This window comes from Vulpes vulpes, chromosome 12, assembly GCF_048418805.1.
Source record: "Vulpes vulpes isolate BD-2025 chromosome 12, VulVul3, whole genome shotgun sequence".
Classification (NCBI taxonomy): Eukaryota; Metazoa; Chordata; class Mammalia; order Carnivora; family Canidae; genus Vulpes; species Vulpes vulpes.
This window is the reverse complement of record NC_132791.1, coordinates 19,266,675-19,288,351: the sequence shown is the minus strand read 5'-3', so window position 1 is coordinate 19,288,351 and position 21,677 is coordinate 19,266,675. Positions and strand designations below refer to the sequence as shown.

General features: G+C 39.9%; 1 protein-coding gene across 2 annotated transcripts; it reads right to left on the bottom strand.

Moving 5' to 3' along the window:
* Positions 1-2,814: 2,814 nt before the first annotated feature.
* On the bottom strand, positions 2,815-21,564 carry TRMO (tRNA methyltransferase O). 2 transcript variants are annotated; one of them, XM_026013226.2, is made up of 5 exons: positions 21,109-21,564; positions 15,969-16,143; positions 13,110-13,267; positions 9,243-9,950; positions 2,815-6,412 (listed from the first exon to the last, which is right to left on the bottom strand). In XM_026013226.2, the coding sequence occupies exons 1-5, from the start codon at positions 21,182-21,184 to the stop codon at positions 6,153-6,155; spliced, it is 1,377 nt and encodes a 458-aa protein (XP_025869011.2). In that variant the 5' UTR covers positions 21,185-21,564; the 3' UTR covers positions 2,815-6,152. The 2 variants fall into 2 exon arrangements, with proteins under 2 accessions (XP_025869011.2, XP_072583975.1); XM_072727874.1 differs by having other exon boundaries at positions 21,006-21,219.
* Between the last annotated feature and the right edge of the window lie 113 nt (positions 21,565-21,677).

Here is a 21,677-nt window from a genome sequence, read left to right as displayed (position 1 = left end):
CCTGTAATTCATGTTGTCTGACTATATACTAAAGGCATCTTGTGACCTCTTATCTTGGCAAACATAGGATATTAGGCAAAGAAATAAGGAAGAAAAATATCCAGTTCTGATATGAGGGGGTCCCTGGAAAACCTGCCTAACCCCCCTGGGACTCAGTCCTGCCTTGGCTCTACCAGTCCTCTCAGACCTCAACTCCTCCCCAACCCAAGCAGAGCCTGAGCCTCCAAATCCGTTGACAGCCCTACTCCACCCATAACATAGGCTCTGCTCTGCCACCTGCCAACATGCCAGCCCAGTCTTCCTCCAAGTCGGCCCACCTCCACCTCAGCACAGTCTCCTTACCCATATGACACAGCTGATCCCCAGCTCCAAGCTTTTCCAAGCTGACTGAGCTTCCATTCTGACAGTGGATAAGGGCCAGCTCTGGGGACTCAGGAACAGCAATTCCCACCAGTCACATAGTTTGTGACTAAATAATGCAAGTAGACAGAGAACCAGTGGGTGGAGCTGATGAGTGAATGGATCCTACAAGCAGAGACCTATCCCTTAGTCCAGGATGGATGAACTGCGCAGGCTTGGTGAGTACTGGGCTAAGGTGCTCCTCACGGCTCAGCCCTCTGCCAGTGACACCATCCACATAGATGCCTGTTTTTTGCCTGGAGGCACTATGCCTTACCCAAAACCCAGTCTATGGAAGAACAGAAAATGTCAGTGCACCCCTGGGGACAAGCTGTCCAGGCTCAGCCAATTTACCTGCCTCAAACTGGCTCAGCTCCACAGCTGATGTGTGATCCAGATAGTTTCTGGTTTTATGATCCACATGTGAGGATTCCAGGAAAAAGTAAAAATGTTTCTAACTGTATTTACCTGACTTGGGGGTGGGAGGAAGGACATTATATTCAGATATATAAATCTAACTTAAGACATTTTACTCTCCTTATGCTCCACATAAAAAAATAATGTGTGCTCATGATTAAAAAAAAATCCACAACATACTGAAGAGAATGAAGTTCCCTTCTTCAATGAGCCTCCAGAGACCAACTCCCAGAGGCAATTATTGTTAACATATTTTTATCTATCCTTCCAGAAATTTTCTACATGTGTGTAAATATCAATTTGTACAACCTCATTTTACATAAATAAATAGATACATATTTAATATTTATGTCATATTCATAAGTTTTTTCACATGGTTTTATCCTTTAAAAAAACACAGATAATCCCGGATTTAGAAGCATGTGATAACCCAAAAACTTAATTTGTAAATAACCTTTCTGAAATTCAAAACATCTTTTCAGAGGAATAATGTTCTAAATGAGGGTCAACAAACTTTTTCTACAAAGGGCCAGATAAATATTTTCAGCTCTGCAGGCCACACAGTCTGTCATATGTTCTTTACTTGGTTTTTTATTTTTGTTTACAATCTTTTTAAAATCTAAAGACCAATCTTAGCTCTTAGGCTATACAAAAACAGAGGGTGAGCCAAACTCTGCCTTCAGATTATAGCTTGCCCACCCTTTTTCTAAGTAGCAGTTAAGTGCCACACTCAGCTCTCAGAAGCAAAAATAACCCATAATGGGTTGCTAAGATACCAAAAGAGATAACATATTTTTAATTGCTTTGTAAACCATAAAGTCTCTACCAATGTGAAAAATGATTAGACAGATCTTCAGTACTTAGCATGCAGGTAATTTTTAAAAATAAAAACTTAACACTGAATAAAAAAGCTTTATAGGTCTTGAATTGCATGAATTAATGAAGAATCTGAATAGAATTCTTAAGTGATCTACAAGGCAGCAGAGATAGGTAACATTGTGTTACATTCAATCCTACCTTTTTTGTCAGCACAACATAAAACACATTGGCTCAAATTTAATTGGTTAGTGTGGTATGAGTTCATTGGACAAATGGCCCCCTCCATCAAAAAATAGAGTGGATCGAGTGGATCACTGAATTTTTACCTCCTCTAGACACTGAAAAGGCTTCTCTTGTGTCTGTTCAGTCACACGCACTGACCTAAATCCTGAATCCTCTGTGAGCTGCACCTGCTCTAACCTACAATGCAGAGAAGGGGCAGACAGTATAATAAAAAGGATGCTGGAGAGCCATTGGGTGACTACCTATATTAGGAGCCTTATTTTACAATAACAACAACAAAAAAAAGACAAACTCGTTACATTTCATTGAGCTTTAATCCTTATATTTGCCTCTTCTCTGTCATAGAGTTATAACTTACCTGAATAACTTCACAGCATGACTATAATTTTATCTTCTTACAAAAGAAATGCAGGGATTTTCCTGAAGCATCTGGGCTAGAATCAAGAAAGAAGGTCAAAAAGAGAGGACACTAAAGAGGATCATGTATGAGAAAGGTGCTGGGGCAGCCTGGGTGGCTCAGCAGTTCGGCACCGCCTTCAGCTCAAGTCGTGATCCTGGGGGTCCTGGGATCTAGTTCCACGTTGGGCTCCCTACATGGAGCCCACTTCTCCCTCTGCCTGTGTCTCTGCCTCTCTCTCTCATTAATAAATAAATAAAATCTTTAAATTAAAAAAAAAAAAAGAGAGAGAGAGAGAAAGGGGCTGACCTGATTACACACACAGGCAAGGAAGGCAGTTTGTGATATATGTGCAATCCTAGAAGGGAAGGCCAGGTGGAAGGAAGACATTGCCCTGGGCATATGGCTTAATGTCAACTGGGTCCTTCAGGCAGGGCCACTTTGTGATATCTCCCTTAGCAAAACATCCTGTAACTTGCTAAAAGGAGTCCTTTTAAAAAATTTTGTAATAAAAAAAAAAAGGCTATCCATACATTGTATTTTTTTTTTTAAGATTTTGTTTATTTATTCGTGAGAGACAGAGACAGAGAGAGAGAGAGAGGCAAAGGGAGAAGCAGGCTCTATGCAGAGAGCCCGACGTGGGACTCGATCCCAGGTCTCCAGAATCACACCCTGGGCCGAAGGTGGTGCCAAACCACTGGGCCACCGGGGCTGCCCCATACACTGTATTTTAAGGATCCTTTGGTTTCCCTGCATCTGCTTGTCCAGGTAGGTGAACCAGAGCAGAGTGGCAAAGAAAGGGTGTCAATGATGACAGGCATAATAAAAACATTATCTAAGTTTGGAGACCAATGAAGAGTTTAGAAAATACTTTCCCAAGTATTATCCATGTAACGACTCTGTAAGGACAGGGATTTGGAGATGGGTGCAGTGACTTGCCCAAGGTTGCACAGCTAGCACACAGCAGAGCAGAACACAGCACTTAAAAGTTTCTGAGGTCAAATTCAGTATTCTCCACATCTCCCATGCTGCTTCTCAGGAGGTTCCACAGAGATCTGGTAGGAATAGTCATTTCTACTCTTATTCTTCCGCCATTCTTCATTTAGTAGTTGGATTCCCATGAACATCATTCTAAGTGTCTTGCACTTATTAAACACATGAAACTGTTGACCCTCAAATAAACCAGCATGGCTTGCTGAGCATCTGCATCTGCATGGGGGAGGCAGCAGAGCCACACTGGGAAGGAAGCCAACTCTGGGGCCAGACTGGGTGGGTCAAAATCCTCAATGAAAGGCTGACCAGCCGTATGAGCTTGAGTGTATTACTTAACCTCTGCCAATGTATGAAAAGCATGTAGCCCGGTGCCAAGGACACGACAGTTCAGTAAGTGATACAGATTTCACTCTTATTGGGTCTTCACCTACCTTCTTTATGACCATTATCATAAAAAAGACTATCAACAAGAGGTTGATTCATATCTTCAACTCCACTCTCTTCTCTCCAAAGAAAAAAGTCGCAAATACATAAACAGAGTGAATATCTTGTATATACATGCTTATGGGTTTGGCTAATGAGTCTATCTGGTTGTGCCTAGCCTCCACATGCTGAAATAATCCATCCTAGCCCTTAAGCCAAGCTACAATTTAAAAATTTAATAAATGGCATTCATCCTCTAATCTCTTCCTATATGTGATTGACAAACATCAGTGGAAGCATCTTGTGGAAGTTACTGTTCTGGAAATCTGGGGTAAGTGGGCCAAAAGCCAAAATTACCTGAAAGCTTCTTGAACTCCTGGAATCTATTCCCAAGCTATTGAAAATAATCAGTTATCAAGGGCTCCCCCTACAGTCACGAAAAAGCAAAGGCTAAAATTTAAGGTAGATACAATTTATGCATAGTACAGAGTATTGTGTCCCTTTCTTCTTCTGGAAAAGTTCCCACCACAAAAAGAAATGTAAGACTACTTCAAACTACTTCTCTTTCTGAGGTATGGGAGTTCATGACTTAGCCATCCAAATTTCCTCACAACAGGACACTGAAAATACATGCCTAGAGATAAAAGTTCACACAAGGGATTCAAAGACTGGGGGGCAGGGAGAGACTTAACAAATGGGAAAGTGCTGAGGGAAATGGGGGTAGCTCAGCAGACAGGACCAAGGAGTAGGGAGCTGGAATGGTATCTGACAGGCTAGCATGGGAGCTCGATCAGCCTTATGCCCCATTAGAGGGTGGAGTTATCAGAGAACAGATTTTATCTCATAGGAAGGAAGAACATTTTGATAATGAACACTATCATACACAATGAACTACAAAAGGGCAGTGGTGAAGGATCATCACTGGCTGGTGAGTGGGCAGAGAACTAAACGGGATTGTATTTAGGATTTTAGTTCTAAAATCCTAAGAAGGTAGGTTAAAACGTCAAACAACTGAATAGTCCTGTTGCTAGAAGGCTGGTATCATCCTCAGACTATTTTTTCAGTATTAAATATCAACACTTTCTGCTTCAAGCCCTAATTTAGTCTCAAAATAATTTTAAGAGAAAACGCATCAAAATCAAAATAAAGGGCAGATTATACCAATGTCAACTTCCTAGTTTTAACATTATACTACAGTTTATTATATAAGAGAGTTACCATAGGAAAAAGCTAGGTGAAGTGTACACATGGCCTATACGCTATTTTTGCAACTTCCTGTGAATCTATAATTATCTTAAAGAGCTTTTAAAAATCAAATTAAAGATACTTCCCCAAGAGGTTCTAAGTAACCTCAAAGACAATCCAGTTTGGTTCAAGAGTGCAGTGTCATCAGCCACAAATGACTCTGTGCAAGTATCTACAGGCAGCAGTGCTCATTTCAAAACCCTGATCAATCAGCTATTAAGATTTACAATTGTGATTAGGAAAGCCTGTCATGTTGACAGGTGTCTAATCTGGTTATGCTGATCATAAATCTTCAGTTATCTGGGATCACATCATTAAAATCACCTATAGGCAACACATTCTTACAACCACTTCCTGCATGGTACTACGTAGGAACCATGTACAGACTTAATTACTATATTTTATCTAACTGTAACACATGTCTTCCTCCTCCTTGTAAGAACTGCATCTTGTTTTTATCTCATTTTATCACCAAAACCTAACCCATAATAGGCTTTCAGTAAATACTCATAGAATAAATAAGAAATAAACCAGTAATTAAGTTATTTTCTTGGATTTCTGGGGTGACTTTCTTTTCTGATACAAAGTTATTTTCTTGGATTTCTGGGGTGACTTTCTTTTCTGATACAAAGACATCCAAAGAAAGATCAGAGTCCCTATTTTAGAATCGGGATAAAATATATGTATACAATATACATACAAATGTGTGTATGACAAAGTCTCTAAAACACAGGGGTTTAATCTCAAAAGAGCTTTAATACCACTTGTTTTTGGTCTGTTAGACGTTGGTAACTCAGTTTTTATGATGAAATAGAGGTCAAACTTTTGCAGACAGGAAAACAATACTGAAAAACCAGTATGACTGTTGAACAGATCCCCTGGCTTATGAGTTCCTGCTAGAATGATCTCTACCCAGTTTTACCAAGTGCCAAAAACAATCAGCTTCTTTCAGAAATCACTAAGATTTCATTACCTTTGGATTCTTTGATATTAACCAAATGAAAAGCATACATATATTTCTCTAAATTTTGTATCTCTCAGTTTATTAAAAATGTTTTTCGAATAAATATTTTGAACCCAAATCAATCAAAGCAGTGAGATCACAAACTGTTCTTTCTGCAAAGACTCATTAACACATCACATCATTAACTTGTACAGATAATCCAAAAGCCAATCAAAGTCGATTAGGCTGTTTTAAACGCATGATGGAGGCTACTTACGATCCCAGAGACACCAAGGACTCCTCAGGATCAGTCATCTGAACAGGTTCTGAAGCTGGCTTGATCCTTAGAACCTCTGCAAAGTCATCACCAAACCAGCAAGTGATGTGTGCTATGTCTACAGTAAAGTAGAAAAGGCGGTCCTGGCAGAGCTTCCGTCGATATATGGACCGAGGGTCGGCTGACAACACAGCCTCAATGGCATGCCTTGCTTCCTCTGCTGATTGAAAATATTTAAATGAAGACTGACTGCCATCTGCAATGAGAAAAATATACCTTAGTGCTGAAAATGATGCAGATCAAATTTCATTACAGTGAACTTCAATGCGGAGATTGGCTGGTTCCTTGACTATCATATGAAATGACCTGGGTTTGGCAATCTATTCAGTCGTTGCAGAGAAGGTCACTTTCAAATGTATTTATTACTATTAGAGTAAATTTATACATGCCACAAATTTTCATTTGTTCAACAAAATCTATGTTCAATGACGCCTTTAACTTGATTCCTTGTCATTTTCTTCTCAGAATGGAGGCATGGTCAGGGAAATGCATGACAGTCCCAGCACTCTCAGAAAGCCACAGGAAAGAAAACTAAACCCACATACAACCAAAGCACCAGCTATAGGCAAGGGACAGTGTCTCAGAGAGCTAGCGTCACAGCCCCAGTTAAAGGTAACACCACATTCCCTAAGGAACAAAGACATGGGAGAGTCCTTCTGGAAAAAGTAAGATAGATACTCTGAGAAAGCTGAATGCCGGGGATCCCTGGGTGGCTCAGAGGTTTGGCGCCTGCCTTTGGCCCAGGGCAGGATCCTGGAGTCCCGGGATCGAGTCCCAAGTCAGGCTCCTGGCATGGAGCCTGCTCCTCCCTCCTCCTGTGTCTCTGCCTCTCTCTATGTCTATCATAAAAAAAAAAAAAAAAAAAAGAAAAGAAAAGCTGAATGCCATCACTAGGGAAGAGGCCACCTCATACCACCAAGGTGCGTATTTCAGGTAAACAGATGTATATCCTGTTAAGTGGCAAAACTTCCTACATCTATATTACCATGGATGTATTTTAATTCTTAAAAGTACAGTTATGTACAAAACTTAAAAAAATGAACTGTGACTTAATTTTTAACAGCTACAACATAACATACATCCAAATGAAGGCTAACTCCTTCCAGGAAGGCATGTGCTTTAAACAATGTTGTTCTTATCAAAATATCATCTGGAGTCATGGTGGATCTTATTCTTCTGAAAGTAAAATCAATTTTTAGAAAACAGCCAAAAATCACTCTGGGCTATATCCAGTCAGTTCATAAATAAAGCCATTTTGGTCAAAAACCAAAAATCAATTCAACTGCAAATCACATGGAATCCTTAAACAAAACAAAACAAAACAAAACAACCCCCACCAAGGCCCAATTGTGCAGTGCTAAGATCCCTTTATTGCATGCCTCATGAAATGACTCCAAACACACTTAAAAAAGAGGAATTCCAAAATCATCACACTCTTCAGTAACAGTGTAAGTAAGAAAAGCTCCAGCCTTTTGCTTGGTTATTCATTTGGCACAGGTGCCCCTCCCTCATTTCTCTGCCTATATAGCTTTCCAGGCTTAACTCACATGAAAGCCTTCCAGGCTTTCTTCCAGGAAGCCTTCCCAGATTTCCTCCCTGCTCCTCAAGTCACAATCCTTCATCCTCTCATTTATCCACAAGCACTCCATTCCAGCACCAATCCCCCCACCCCCACCAACAACACACTGCCACCATTTCAGTATCTTTTATCTTTTCTAGACTAAACTTTCTGAGGTCATTTCTTGTTTCTGTATTGACTCCAAATTCTGCTGTTCCTGTTTTATAGTTACATTTCATAACTTCTCTTTTTAATAATTTTTTCAAATCAATAAGTTTTATTGTAACCTCTCAGATATACAGCATTATAGTTTGAAAATAATAAAACTTTCCAAAGTAGGGAAGTATTCACTGATAACTGCAGGCCAAAGGGTAAGTATAAATATAAAGTATCTTCCAGGCAGCACTGCTTCCTTTGTTCTATCACAAAATTCTTTTAAAACTGACCTTCCTCCTCCCATCAACTGTATACAACGATGAAACAACTTTCATAAACAAAAATTTTTAAATAAAGAGGTCAATCTAGAAATCAAATGCTTTGTTTAAACATAAAGCCTTTGGAAAGAATAAGAAACACACCCTGGGTGGCAGATGAAATCAGGCATATCCTTGGCAACTAACAGGCTACTTCTTACTGGAATCACTGCAGCCACCTCATAACAGCCCCTTTTTCATTCTATATTGCTGCTTGGGATCTGCTACAGGCTGGGGAAACCACATGTTAAAGTAAACAAGCTCCAAGTCAAAGCCCTGTGGCCTCTCTTCTACAGTGAAGTCTCTAGTGCTGGGACTTTTAGGAGGACAATTACTGTGCTAAGAGACTCTTTCCCTTTTACTCCTGGCTCTGTGTCAGATGTAGAACTATCAGCCACCTATAGAATAAGATGGGGTATTTCTCTAGTCAGACAGTTAAACACATGAAAAAACTTACAGAACAACAAGAATTTAGCTTCTGAATGCTGTTTGAAAACTCCAGGAACTGGGATGCCTGGGTGGCTCAGTGGTTGGGGGCCTGCCTTCGGCTCAGGTCGTGATCCGGAATCTGGGATCAAGTCCCGCATCAGGCTCCCTGCAAGGAGCCTGCTTCTCCCTCTGCCTATGTCTCTGCCTCTCTTTCTCTCACTGTTTGTGTCTCTCATGAATGAATAAATAAATCTTAAAAAAAAAAAGAGAGAGAGAAGAAAAGAAAACTCCAGGAATGACTGTAACAGATTGACAAGAGCCCCTAAATCATGAGCCACTTCATGAGGCAGCAGCCATTCTCAGCAAAAACTTTACTGAATGTCTGGGACTCACTGTGGTGAACAAAGTATGTCATCAGATGGTGCCTTTGCTCAAATACAATTTTATACTCCTACATTTCTTACAACCAGTCATACTGACAAATACTCTATGTAACTGCCCTCAGAAATACCAAATTTGGCTAAAGCTCTCATTCAGACATAAGAAACAGAAAGAACCTGGTTCACCTTCTGAACTGAGGTGCTCAAGATCCATCTCTGCGTGAGGAGTAAACCGGACTTCCAAGGTGGCCACAGGGGCCTCTCTCACCCAGGCAGGGACCATGCTGTGGGGGGCTGCACCAGCCATCCTGGAAGGGCAGTGAAGAGCCATGGGTTGCAACTCTGCACTATTTCCTTTTGGAATCACTGCTTCTTTCCCACTCCTTAGCCTCTTTTCTGTACCTTCCTCTGAAAAGCTCTTCTCATCTACGGCCATACCACCCTGAATGTGCCTGATCTTGTCTGAAAAGCTCTTCTCCAGGCAATATGGGCCAATTTGTTCTTCTACCACATTCAGACTTTCATCATTTCTTGATTCTAAGCCCAAATCTGCTGCTATCTCCTTGTGCTGAGGGGAGTTTTGCTGGACTTTTGTTGAGTTGTCACGTTTCATATTGTCTTCTGAAGTTCTATCTTCAGGACATTTAGGTTTCTCCTTAGTGTGACTATAGGCTTGTGGTTTATCACACTGTGAGATCTGTCGCTGGTCATAGCTGTCAATCTTGCCATTAGACTGAGATGTATTTTGGGGTTTATATTGGTTTTTCTGTAAATTAAAGTCCTGTTGAGGTTCAACCAAATTTTGAGGTGAGTCATATTCAGCTATGTAGGGCTTTATGTCTAGGACAGGTGTGCCATGAATCATGTCAATTCCAGAAAGGTATATAGCTCCACCTATAATGTGAAAAACATATCCTCTTAGAAACAGTAACAATCAAGAACAGTGCAAATAATTAAAAACCAACACCAACTGTTTATGCCTCCCCAAACTTACTCATAATTCTCTTACACACCGGGCTCTCTTATACCTGGTGCCAACACACCCTTTTCATTCTACCCGGAAACCCATCCTCTTCTTTACCTGTCAAACTCCTACATGTTATTTAAGGCTCTTCCATAATACCTCTTCTACAGAGCCTTTCTGGCTCTTCCACACATAAGTCATTCTTTCTTCTGTGTTCCACAGAGAAACCTATGTACAAACCTCTGCTATATCCCTTTTCACATGGTCTGGCAAGGACCTAGTAGAGTCTCTCTCCCTAGACAATGGAGTAGGCCCTTCAGCACTGACTCATCTTTGCATCACTGGGGCTTCTAACTCTGGCCCAGGCACATCAAGAGTCCTCAATATATCTCTGTGGGAACAATGAGGATTTCCACTGTTTCCAGGCAAACAGACACTACAGTGGTCCCCAGGATGCCCACCTCCTGGTGTTCACACCCTTGTATAATCCCCATCTCTCAAGTGTCACTTGATATCACTCTGGTGACTATGTTACATTATCTAAGGCTCCTGTGCCTGCAGACAGATGCACTCAAGATATTCTTCTTGTGGGCCTGATGAAGTAAGCAGTCACACTAGGAAAGCCCATGTGGCAAGGCAGTGCAGGAGTGTCTAGGAGCTGAGGGCAGCCACCAGCCAACAACCAGCAAGCAATTGTGGCTCTCAGTCCCACAGTCACAAGAAAGTGAATCCTTCCAACAACCTAAGTGAGCCTGGAAGCAAATTCTTCCACAGTTGAAACTCCAGATGACACCTTATTTGCAGCTTGATAAGATCCTAAGCAGAGAACTAAGCTGTTCCTATACTTCTACACTAATTATTATGAAACATAATAATATTTCAAAGAGGTAATAAGTGTGTATTATTTAAACTGATTAAGTGTGTGGTAATTTGTTACACAGCAATGAGAATCTAATCCATCCATCAAGACTCAAACAATTAAGGAGAATATAAGTCACTGTTGCCCAATATTAAGGACAAGTCTTTTGTCTCACTTATACAGCTGCATGTTCAGTTCCTGCTACTGGTGCAGAGTCAACTAACTTGATTCTTGGGAAACTGGACAAATGAGAATCCAAAAATTGCATGTGATCACATTGCATTCTGTCTTCATTTAAGAAAACCGTGACTAACAAAGGACTCTGTTTTCTAAAACATGCTCACTGTGAATGACCTGGAACTCTGGCATAATGACTTTGGACTTCCTAATGGATATGCCTAACAATGTCTGCAGAAGAAGAAAGCATTGTAGTATATGTAAAAGTTCATGGAATTTCGAGTTACACAACCAACTGGCTGGATACAATGAGGTAAATTATCAAACATCAAAGAGCCTCAGCTCTCTCATCCATAAAAGGAGGATTGCTACTCCATCAAACCCAAAGAGCCACTGTGAGATAATGTACACAAATGCTCTTTTTAACTGTAAAGCACCACACAAACACTAATAGTCACCATAACATTCATTTGTTAAGAATGTCTCCAGTGTTATTGTGTTTGCCTTTTACATTTCTAATTTGATATACCCAATTAGAATTTTAAGTTCTTCTGCAATGCACAGATTTTTATTTAATTTGTTTGCCACTACACCCTAAGCACCTAGAACAATCCCTGGCACATACATAGTGCTCAGAAAATATGTGTGGGTTGCACGAATGATCATAAAATGTTCCAGTACTGTTACCCAAGCTGGTCAGCCATCACAATTTGATAAAGCTCACATTGGACTGGCTACAGAATTTTCCTGGAAAACCTACCCAAGGCCCAGGTGAATAAAACCCAGGGGAGGGATTTCAAGTTCTGGCAAAAAACAAGCAAAATACCTGGTCTTACCTATTTAGCACAGAAGAGACTAAAAAGTTCTCTTAGAGCCTCTGCCTCATAAGATCCCTAAAAAAAATACTCTGGAGTCCCAGAGAAGGCAGGTCTTACTCCTTTGCCTACTTTACAAACAAGCAAGCTAAAGCCTGGAATGGTTTCCCAACTCTCAGTCTACCTGCTACTTCATCTTCTACCTCTCTAACAAATGTGCTTATTAGGTCAGAGTGATTTAAGAACAGGATGCTTTACTAACAAACCAACAAACCAAAACTCTATTCTACAGAAAACAGATCAGTGGTTGCCAGAGGGAACATGGCAGGGAGACAGGTGAAATGGGTGAAGAGGAACAAGAGGTAAAAACTTTCAATTACAAAATAAGTAAGTCATGGGATGTCATGTACAGCACAGGGACTACACTCAATAATACTGTATTATATATTTGAAAGTTGTTGAGAGTAGATCTTGAAAGTTCGTATCATAAAAAAATTTTTTGTAACTATATGGTAATAAATGATTATCTAGAATTATTGTGGTGATCATTTTGCAATGTATATAAATGTTGAATCATATTGTACACTTCAAACTAGTATGTCAATTATACTTAAAAAAATGGGATGCTTCAAAAAAATGTATGGCTTGGTCACTAGATTATATATGAACATAGTTAAAACTAATCTGGTATTCTATACAGGCACTTCCACAATCTGATAGGTGTTTAAATGTTATTATAGTGAGATTCATCGCAGACCCTCTACCACACATCAGAGTTAACAGCTGTACTAGAACCACAATGTATGTTCATTTCCTCAAAGATGCAAGGAAGAAATAATACCACCCCACACGTTTACCATATCTACACATACAACCAGTTACTATGTGTTAATTCTGAAAGTGTCCAATTATTTTTTAATAATTTTGTGTTTATTGTATTCCAAGTCAGAGAAAGTACTAATTTAATAATTATGAAGTCATACATTATTTTTAAATAATGTAACAGGTTCTACTACATGTGTTGATAATGAAATTGAGCATCCTATGAGAGCTGATTTCAAATGGTAACATTCTTTTAGTCATTTCGTGTTCTTCCCTGCCTGGTGGTTGTCAGGGGTTAACACCGTTGGTACTCGTCAGAATAACAACAGCCAGTGAATACTAGGTTGGTTTCGTAAGACTTCTTTCAGGTAAGGAAGAAAAGACAAACATAGAAACGTAGAAATGGAAAGTGTTACCTTCTAGCTTTTCCAGCTTGGCCAGGGTCAATCCTATCGCATTGGGACGATGCGGGCTCCTTGTGGAGAAAACTCCAGTCTTCGCACCATTCAGCCTGGGAGGCTGCACTTTCGCCTTACAGCTCAAATGACCATTTTTGTGAAAAACAAACAAAATCCTATTGAAAATAAACCAAACCATCAAGTAAGAAGAGAATACTAGTTAATTTATCATAATGATTTGATGGGAGAAAAAAATCTTTAATCTTTAATCCCACAAATTAAAACAGAATGCTTTCAATGGTATTACAGTGTAATCAGTGGGGAAAGAAACAAATCTATTCTCATTCCCTAAAGGAAGGCAGAGTTTGATCTCTACATCCTTTGCTCCTAACATAATTACTGGCATGTGGGAGGAACTTAAATGTTTGTCAAGTATCTGAATAAGCAATATTTATGGAGTAAGTGCCTGGTATTTTCCAATCGGCTAGATGTTTTATACTCATTTAACTCTCCTGACAAGCCTAAGATTTGTCATTTATCCCCTACTTTAAGAATGAGGAAAAACAGGCTCAGAAATGTTAAATGTCTTGGCAGTGCCTTCCTAAACAACACATAAAAGCAGGAAGCCATGAAGAGAAACAAGAACAGATATGAACTCATTAAATCATTAAGTCTATGACAACAAAATGTCATCCCAGGAGAAAATGTTTGCTGCATGTACAATGGACAATGGGTTAATATCTGTGGTATACAAAGTGTTCCTACAAATCACAAAGGAAAGGGCAACTCATTATAGGAAATTAGGCAAAGAACATGAATAAGCAATTCATAAAAGAGTAAGAAATAGCAGCAACCAAATGAAAAATGTTGAACCTCACTAATAAGACATTTAACTAAAAAAAAAAAAAAAATACTATTTTTCTCGGGGCACCTGGGTGGCTCAATCGGTTGAGTATCTGACTCTTGATTTTAGCTCAGATTATTATCTCAGGGTTGTGAGATTGAGCCCCATGTCAGGCTCCGCACTCCTCGTCGAGTCTACTTGGGATTCTCTCCCTCTGCCCCTCTCCCCATGCAAACACTGGTGCACGCTCTCTCTCTCTAATAAGTAAATAAACTCTTAAAAAAAATATGGTTTTTCCCTGTCAGACAAAAATGTAGAAAAACTGTAACATATAGTGTTAACAAGAATATAGGAAGAAGGTTATTTTCATACGCTGTTGATATATAAATTGAGTTTAGAGCACAATTTGGCAGTAGCTCTCCAATATTATAAATATGCACATCCTCTAGCTCAATATAACCATTTCTGATACCTCTTTGTAAAAATGCACAAGTGACAAGAATTGTGTCTAAGGTCTGTTATAGTATTACTATAATAGCAAAATAACTATCCATTAACAAAAAAGTGGTAAAATCATGATATATCTATATTTTGCAATGAGACAGCCATTAAACCAAAAAAGATAAATCTGTATGTACGGTCATGATATATACTGTTAAGAAAACATATTCCATTGTTTAAAACAAATACCCACTCCCAATGTGTATGTTTATGCTTCTATGTGTACTAAAAAAAGAAAAAGGCCTGGTAGGATATACACCAAGCTGTTAAAAATAATGATCCCTTAAAAAAAAAAAAAAAAAAAAAAGATCCCTAAAGAGTGTTGGGGGTGAGGATGAGATAGAAGAAAAATAGGAGGAATACAGAAAAATCTCTCTCTTTTTTTTTAATCAGAAAAATCTCTTTATATAGATCTGGATCCATTTTTTTCATACCAGCAATGTTTTTAATTTAATTAATTCAACCAAGATCATACAAACTAGATCAGATAACATGTTGTTTTTACTCTACCCACATCTCCAAATTAACACCAAAAATAAGCTATTTCAGAATAGATACTTAATTTTAGGCCTTCACTAATAAAATTAGACCAAGTCATACTGGTGATACTGGAGTGGAGAAGAATGGACAGAGACAGAATTCCAAGTGACAATAACACTAGTATAACACAGGTCCTAATATAGGTAACACTTTATTTAGAGTATCCAGATTTTTTTTTTTTTTTAAAGAATTTTTTTTTTTTAAATTTTTATTTATTTATGATAGTCACACAGAGAGAGAGAGAGAGGCAGAGACACAGGCAGAGGGAGAAGCAGGCTCCATGCACCGGGAGCCTGACGTGGGATTCGATCCCGGGTCTCCAGGATCGCGCCCTGGGCCAAAGGCAGGCGCCAAACCGCTGCGCCACCCAGGGATCCCGAGTATCCAGATTTTTAAAGTTTCTTTTGTCTCTTAGGAAGAATAGACTTAATTGTTCATGGATCTAGAGCAGAGTCTCAAACTTTTTCTGTAAAGGATCATACAGTAAATATTTGAGGATTTGCAGGGCAACCAGTCTCTGTTCTAACTATTCAACTCTGCCATCATACCACAAAACAGCCATGCACAATTGTATTGATGGAATGGAATGTATTGATGGAATGAATGGAAGTGGTTGTGTTGTCATAAATTTATTTACAAAGATAGGATGTAGATGGATTCTACAGGCTATAGCTCGCTGTCCCCTGGTCCAGAAGATAGAATAATGACCCATAGGCGGAATCAAGAAGGTATATAGATTACAGCTCAATGGAAGGCATTCATCACAATTAGAACCAACTGCAAATGGAATGTGCCCCCTCAGTGGATCTCCAGTTTCCATGAGGGTGCCCAAGTTATGTATGCAGTCACGTGCAAGAATGTGGTATGGGAGTTCCACGCAATTGATACAGGTGATCTGGATGGCAGACTCCCAAGGTTGCCTTCACCTGGAGTACTTTACTCAAGGGCAAGTTCTGGCCCAAAGAACCACTTCTAACTATAAAACAACTTACCAAACATGAGAAAACTGTTCTAAGCCCATCAAAGAATGTTCAGGATTATTAAAGATGCTCTTTCTAATTCTCAAACAAGCCCGCGAATGGCTACAAATAGATGGCTGCCTTGGAGTACCATTCTTCGCTGAGAAACAGGATTCCAAATAGCCAATTGGCTCAGTTAAAAGATTCCCTATAGAAGAAAATTAGGCAAGAAATCATTAGTCAAAATGTCAAATAAAAATGTAGGAAAACATGTTTTCTTCAATGCACTGATTTCATAGTTTTAACATCTACCAAGTGTTATGCAACTATTAAAAATGATTCATATAATATGAATACATATAAATAGCCTCATAACTACACAGACATTATTATATCCCATTAGATAGCCAGAAAGAGTGCAGGTCTAAGAAAGATAGGAGGTATTTTTAGAAGTTCTACTATGACCATATTTCAAATTCTGTTACCATTTCTAAGGTACGTGACTTTGGTCAGGCTAAAAGGGTTTTTAAAATAAAGAGTATTGGAGTGTCTGGGTGACTCAGTTAAGCATCTGACTCTTGGTTTCAGCTTGGGTCAATATCTCAGAGTTGTGCGATCAAGTCCCAAGCTGGGCTCCAGGCTGAGCATGGAGTCTGCTTGAGATTCTCTCCTTCTCCATCCCCCTTTGCTCCTCCCCCGACTCACACTTGGGCATGCGCATACTCTTAAAAAATAAATGAATTATTTTTAAAAATTAAAAATAAAATAGAATAACATGCACAAAGTTAAATGTGAAGTGCCCTAGCACATGCAGGGAACAAGCTATTTCAATTGGCTGGAGTATGAAAGATAACGCAAAGAAATATGAAAGATAAGGAGACAGGTGTATACATCCTCATGCTTTTCAAGTTTGTGTTAAGCTGCTGTACATTTGCAAAAGACCTATATCAGTACTTGTTTTTGCTAATCAAAAGAAATACGAAGAGAATATCTGATTTTACCAAAAAAGGCAAAAAGTGAAGTATTCAGCATTTGTTTTGCAGCAAGCTATTACAGATGTAGGGTGTGCCCCAAGCAGGGAGATCAGCCCCACCCAGCTCCTTCCCCAGGAACCACACTCAGCATCTGAGCATCTGAACCACCAGAGCTTTGAACTGTGTGAGCATCCGTGCTTTATCTGGATTTGCTTTTTGCATTCCCTAGGAAGATGTGACCTAAAATAACAGAAAAACCTGAGAGAGGTTATTTTTTGGGTCTGGGAACATTCAACGATTTTCCCATATAAATTAATGATAATTGCTTCTCTGCATTATACCATTTCAGCTTACGAAAACTTTCATAGGTATGCTCTACTTTCAGATAGTGGGGAAAACATGTCCAAATAAAGAGGCACTCACTTAAAAGGAACAGAACATATGAAACAAAGCAGTTTAAGCAATAAAGAAAGTACATGGTATCATACTATTAAAATATCTAGAGACAGGGTAGATTTCAGGTTAGGCATGGACCAGTAGCTCTCTGCCTCTTTAGAATGTCAGCTCCATGTTGGTAGGAGTTTTTCTATGTTGTTTACTACTATGTTCACTGTCTACTATATTGTATCCAAGGGGATAGGTACTCAAAAAATTAATGTTACATGGAAAAAAGATTTAAGTCTAAACTAATTAAAATAGAAAGTGATAGAACATAATCCCTTATGAAAGTTTGTTTATACATCTACCTAAATATGTATTTGTATATGTCTAGAAAACTATTTGTTTTTTTTGTTTTGTTTTTTTTTTTTTTTTTTTTTAGAAAACTATTTGGAAGGACATTCAGCAAAATGTTAACATTTTGGTAAAATGGATATGGTAACATGTAAATTGGATGTGGTAAAGTGGTAAAAATGGACAGTGAGATTTTTGGATTATTCTTTTTTTTTATTTAATTTTTTTTTTTTTTTATTAATGATAGTCACAGAGAGAGAGAGAGATGCAGAGACATAGGCAGAGGGAGAAGCAGGCTCCATGCACCAGAGCCCGATGTGGGATTCGATCCTGAGTCTCCAGGATCGCGCCCTGGGCCAAAGGCAGGTGCCAAACCGCTGCGCCACCCAGGGATCCCTGGATTATTCTTATATTTAATTTTGTAATTTGTGTATTTGAAATTTTTACAAAAATTAGAAATCCCTTTGTTTTTTGTAAGTAGTAATTCCTTTCAAAAGAAGAAAACTTGAAGGGAAAAGAAAAGAAAACTTGGCTAAGCAGACGAATATAGGTTTAAAGTCCAAGGTATCCACAACTAGCATTTTGAATTTACAAACAACTTTTTTTTTTTTTTAATTTCATGAAAGCTTTACTAACTTCTTTTAAGAGATGTTATACACTCTAGACCATCATTTTATTTCCAGCATCCATTAGGTCTGTGCCACCAGCATGGGCGGTAAGATTATAGACCTGGTGTTGTCCCTCATTGCACCTTTCATCACTCTTCACTTATAAAAACTGTTATTTATATATATGTAATAAATGTATAACAGAGAATAATACTATGAAACCCTGTGTACCCACCACCCATTCCAAGAACTAGAGCTTTACCAACAAATTTTATCTTTTATATTGCTTTTCTCCTATGGCACACCCATCCTTTCCCCCTGAGATAAACAGGTGCCATTCTGAATGGGATCTCATATCACTCCCTTTAATATAATTGTAATCACATGAATATGCATGCCTAGATAATACTTCATTTATTTTGCCTTTGAACTCCATAAAAACTGGTATCAAACTGCATGTTTTCTTCTCAGACTTTCTTTCTCAATATTATGATTCTAAGACCCTTCTAAACTGTATGTTTTTGATGACTTTAAATTTCTTTCCAAGTATGTTTACAGGCATTCTTTTGTTTATCCTCATCCATGTTCCCGTAGAATAGACAATAAATACCTTAAAATGAAGAAACTAAGGCCAAACAATTCTTTGGTGTTCATTAAAATGTCATAAAGAAAAAGGGCCAAAAAAGGACCCCTAACCTAGTAAGATGGGATCCCTGTGTCCTGCTTTCATTTGCTTAACAAACACTTTCCAACTGCATACAACTGCCCAATATTAAGCTAAGTTTGGGTAAAAAACCAAGAGGGGCACCTGGGTAGCTCAGTGGTTGAGCATCTGCCTTTAGCTCAGGCCATGATCCTGGGGTCTTGGGATGGAGAAGTGCATCAAGCTCCCCACAGGGAGCTTGCTTCTCCCTCTGCCTATGTCTCTGCCTCTCGTGAGTAAATAAATAAAATCTTAAAAAGAAACCAAAACAAGAACTCTGAATACAACGGAAGTAACGTTTGGGGGAGAACCTCATAATATGTCTCAATATCATAGAAAAAATATGTAAAGCACCTAGTACAACAGAAAGTGCTCAACAAAGATTGATTTTCCAAGCTCCTATTCAGGCTTTCGCCTCATTTTAACAATACAACTGTATTAATTGTGTAGTAAGAGAAAAACCAACAAGTTATTAATGCAGAATTTTTTTTAAAGATTTATTTAGTTATTAATATGAGAGAGACAGAGAGAGAGAGAGAGAGAGAGAGAGGGAGGCAGAGACACAGGCAGAGGGAGAAGCAGGCTCCATGCACCGAGCCCAACATGGGACTCGATTGCAGGTCTCCAGGATCACCCCTGGGCTGACAGCGGCATACAGAGCCACCCAGGCTGCCCTAATGCAGTTTTTATACACAAAGTTTAACTGTATGTCTTAGTGTTGACAGATAGTTCAGGTCCTTTTCCCTTCCTGCCTGGACTGTTAAATTAACCTTGTCTTAATTCATGTCCCCATTACAGGCCCTTCCCCTTGTGCACTGTATCAATAGTCCAGATTCTGTGTTCCTTAATTTTATGCTACCCTCTTGCTAAATTTTCCACCTTTCTGTTAGCAGAGGTTATATTTCTTAACCTGATATTCAAGGTTCTCTACAGAGCTTGCTACAGCAGCACGTATACTAAAATCAAGGTTCTCTACAGTGTGAATTCAATAAACCTCCATCCAGTATTTCAAACTTACAGCTCCCCCATTCCATGCTATGTAGACCTCTGAGCCCTGTTCCTGCATATCGAAATATTAGACCTGTAATCTGGCCCTGCGCAATAATTTTTTTTAAATGAGCACAACCTTTGACCAAGTTACAGTACTTTTAGTAAATTTAATCTAAGTTAAATTTTTATAACATGCGCACAAACATTTTAGTTTTAAGAATTTTCTTCACATTGAAAACTGGCAGTAACCTAAATGCCCAACAGTAAGTAACTGGTTAATCAGAACACATCTCTAAAGCAAAATGGGGGTGCCTGGGTGGCTCAGTTGGTTAATCATCTGCCTTTGGCTCCGGTCATGATCCGAGGGTCCTAGGATCGAGCCCCACATGGGGCTCTCTGCTCAGTGGGGAGCCTGCTTCTCCATCTTCACCTTGCTTATGTGCACGCATGCTTTCCCTCTCTCAAATAAATTTTAAAAAGAAATTTTAAGTCAGAATAATATGCAATCCCTTAAAATTATTAATGGCCATAGACTTATAGGGAACTTAAGTTTTAGAAAAAAGCCATAAAACAGTGGCGTCACATAATCCCATTTTTCTACCACGCATGAACTGAAACAGGAATGGAGAGTAGACTCCAGGATATTAAGTGTGGTTTTCTCTGGGTGACAGCAGATTTTAATTTTCTTCCATTTGCTTCTTCTAATCTAATATTCTCTCTATAATGACGTGAAAACAAACTCATGCCCATCTCTCCCAGAACCAGTATAAAAAGATTTCCTGTCTCTCCCGCCTCACTTCCCTCAGTACAGGATGCCTCTCTCTTGTATTTATTAATTCCAAACCCGCTAACACCAGCGTTCACATCCTCACTCTCACAGGAGCACGACCTGTGCGAGAAAGGCTGCTGCTGCTCAGCACGTGGCTGCTCCAGCCACCGCGCCAAGCCCGACCCTGCCGCAGCTACCCCGAACAGGAGATGACATCATTCCGCTCGCCTCGGCAAAATCACGTGGTCGCCAGTGCACGTGATCCGTGGCTTCGCAATAAGTATAATGACGCACTTTGGTTCAACTTGTCGCGTTCTGTGTCCCTCTCTGCCGTCAAGTCAGCGGCCTGCGCCTAGGCCTCCTTCGGGTGTGGAACCACGGGTCTGTCAGAAGTTACCTGTTTCCAGAGCCGGCTTCACGCACCCGCACGGGGTCGCTGCGGGCCGAGGTCCCGGCTCCTCCAAGCCGCGCATAGCGGCTGCTCACTGAGGTGTCGACCCTAAGCGACAGGCCTTCCGCTTCCGGTCCCCGAGCTTGGCGCCTGCGCAGAAGCCGCCCTGGAAGGTGCGGACCCAGAGCCTGGCGCATGCGCGGGGGGCGGGGAGCGGGGAGCGCTCTGAGCGGGCGCCGCCGGCGGCCCCCGGAGGGTGTCGGTGGGTTTCCTGAAGCCCTTTCCCGGCCTCGGTTCCTCTCCCGGGCCCGGCTCTCCGTCTCCTCGCTCTGATCCTCTGCGGCTCACCACCAGTCAGTGACTCCCGATTTCCCGCGCTTGCCGCGGGGGACGCTTCCATGAAGAATTAACGCACTATGATGCCTCTCTCGGAACATTAATGTAGGAGTCTACGTGTCCAATGAAGGACACGGATTTTTAAAGAAAAAGGATGTGTATGTACAGTCACCACATAACCTAGTGGTCGGATGTCAGGAAATTAGACATTCTTGAGTGGTGAGAACACACGATTATTT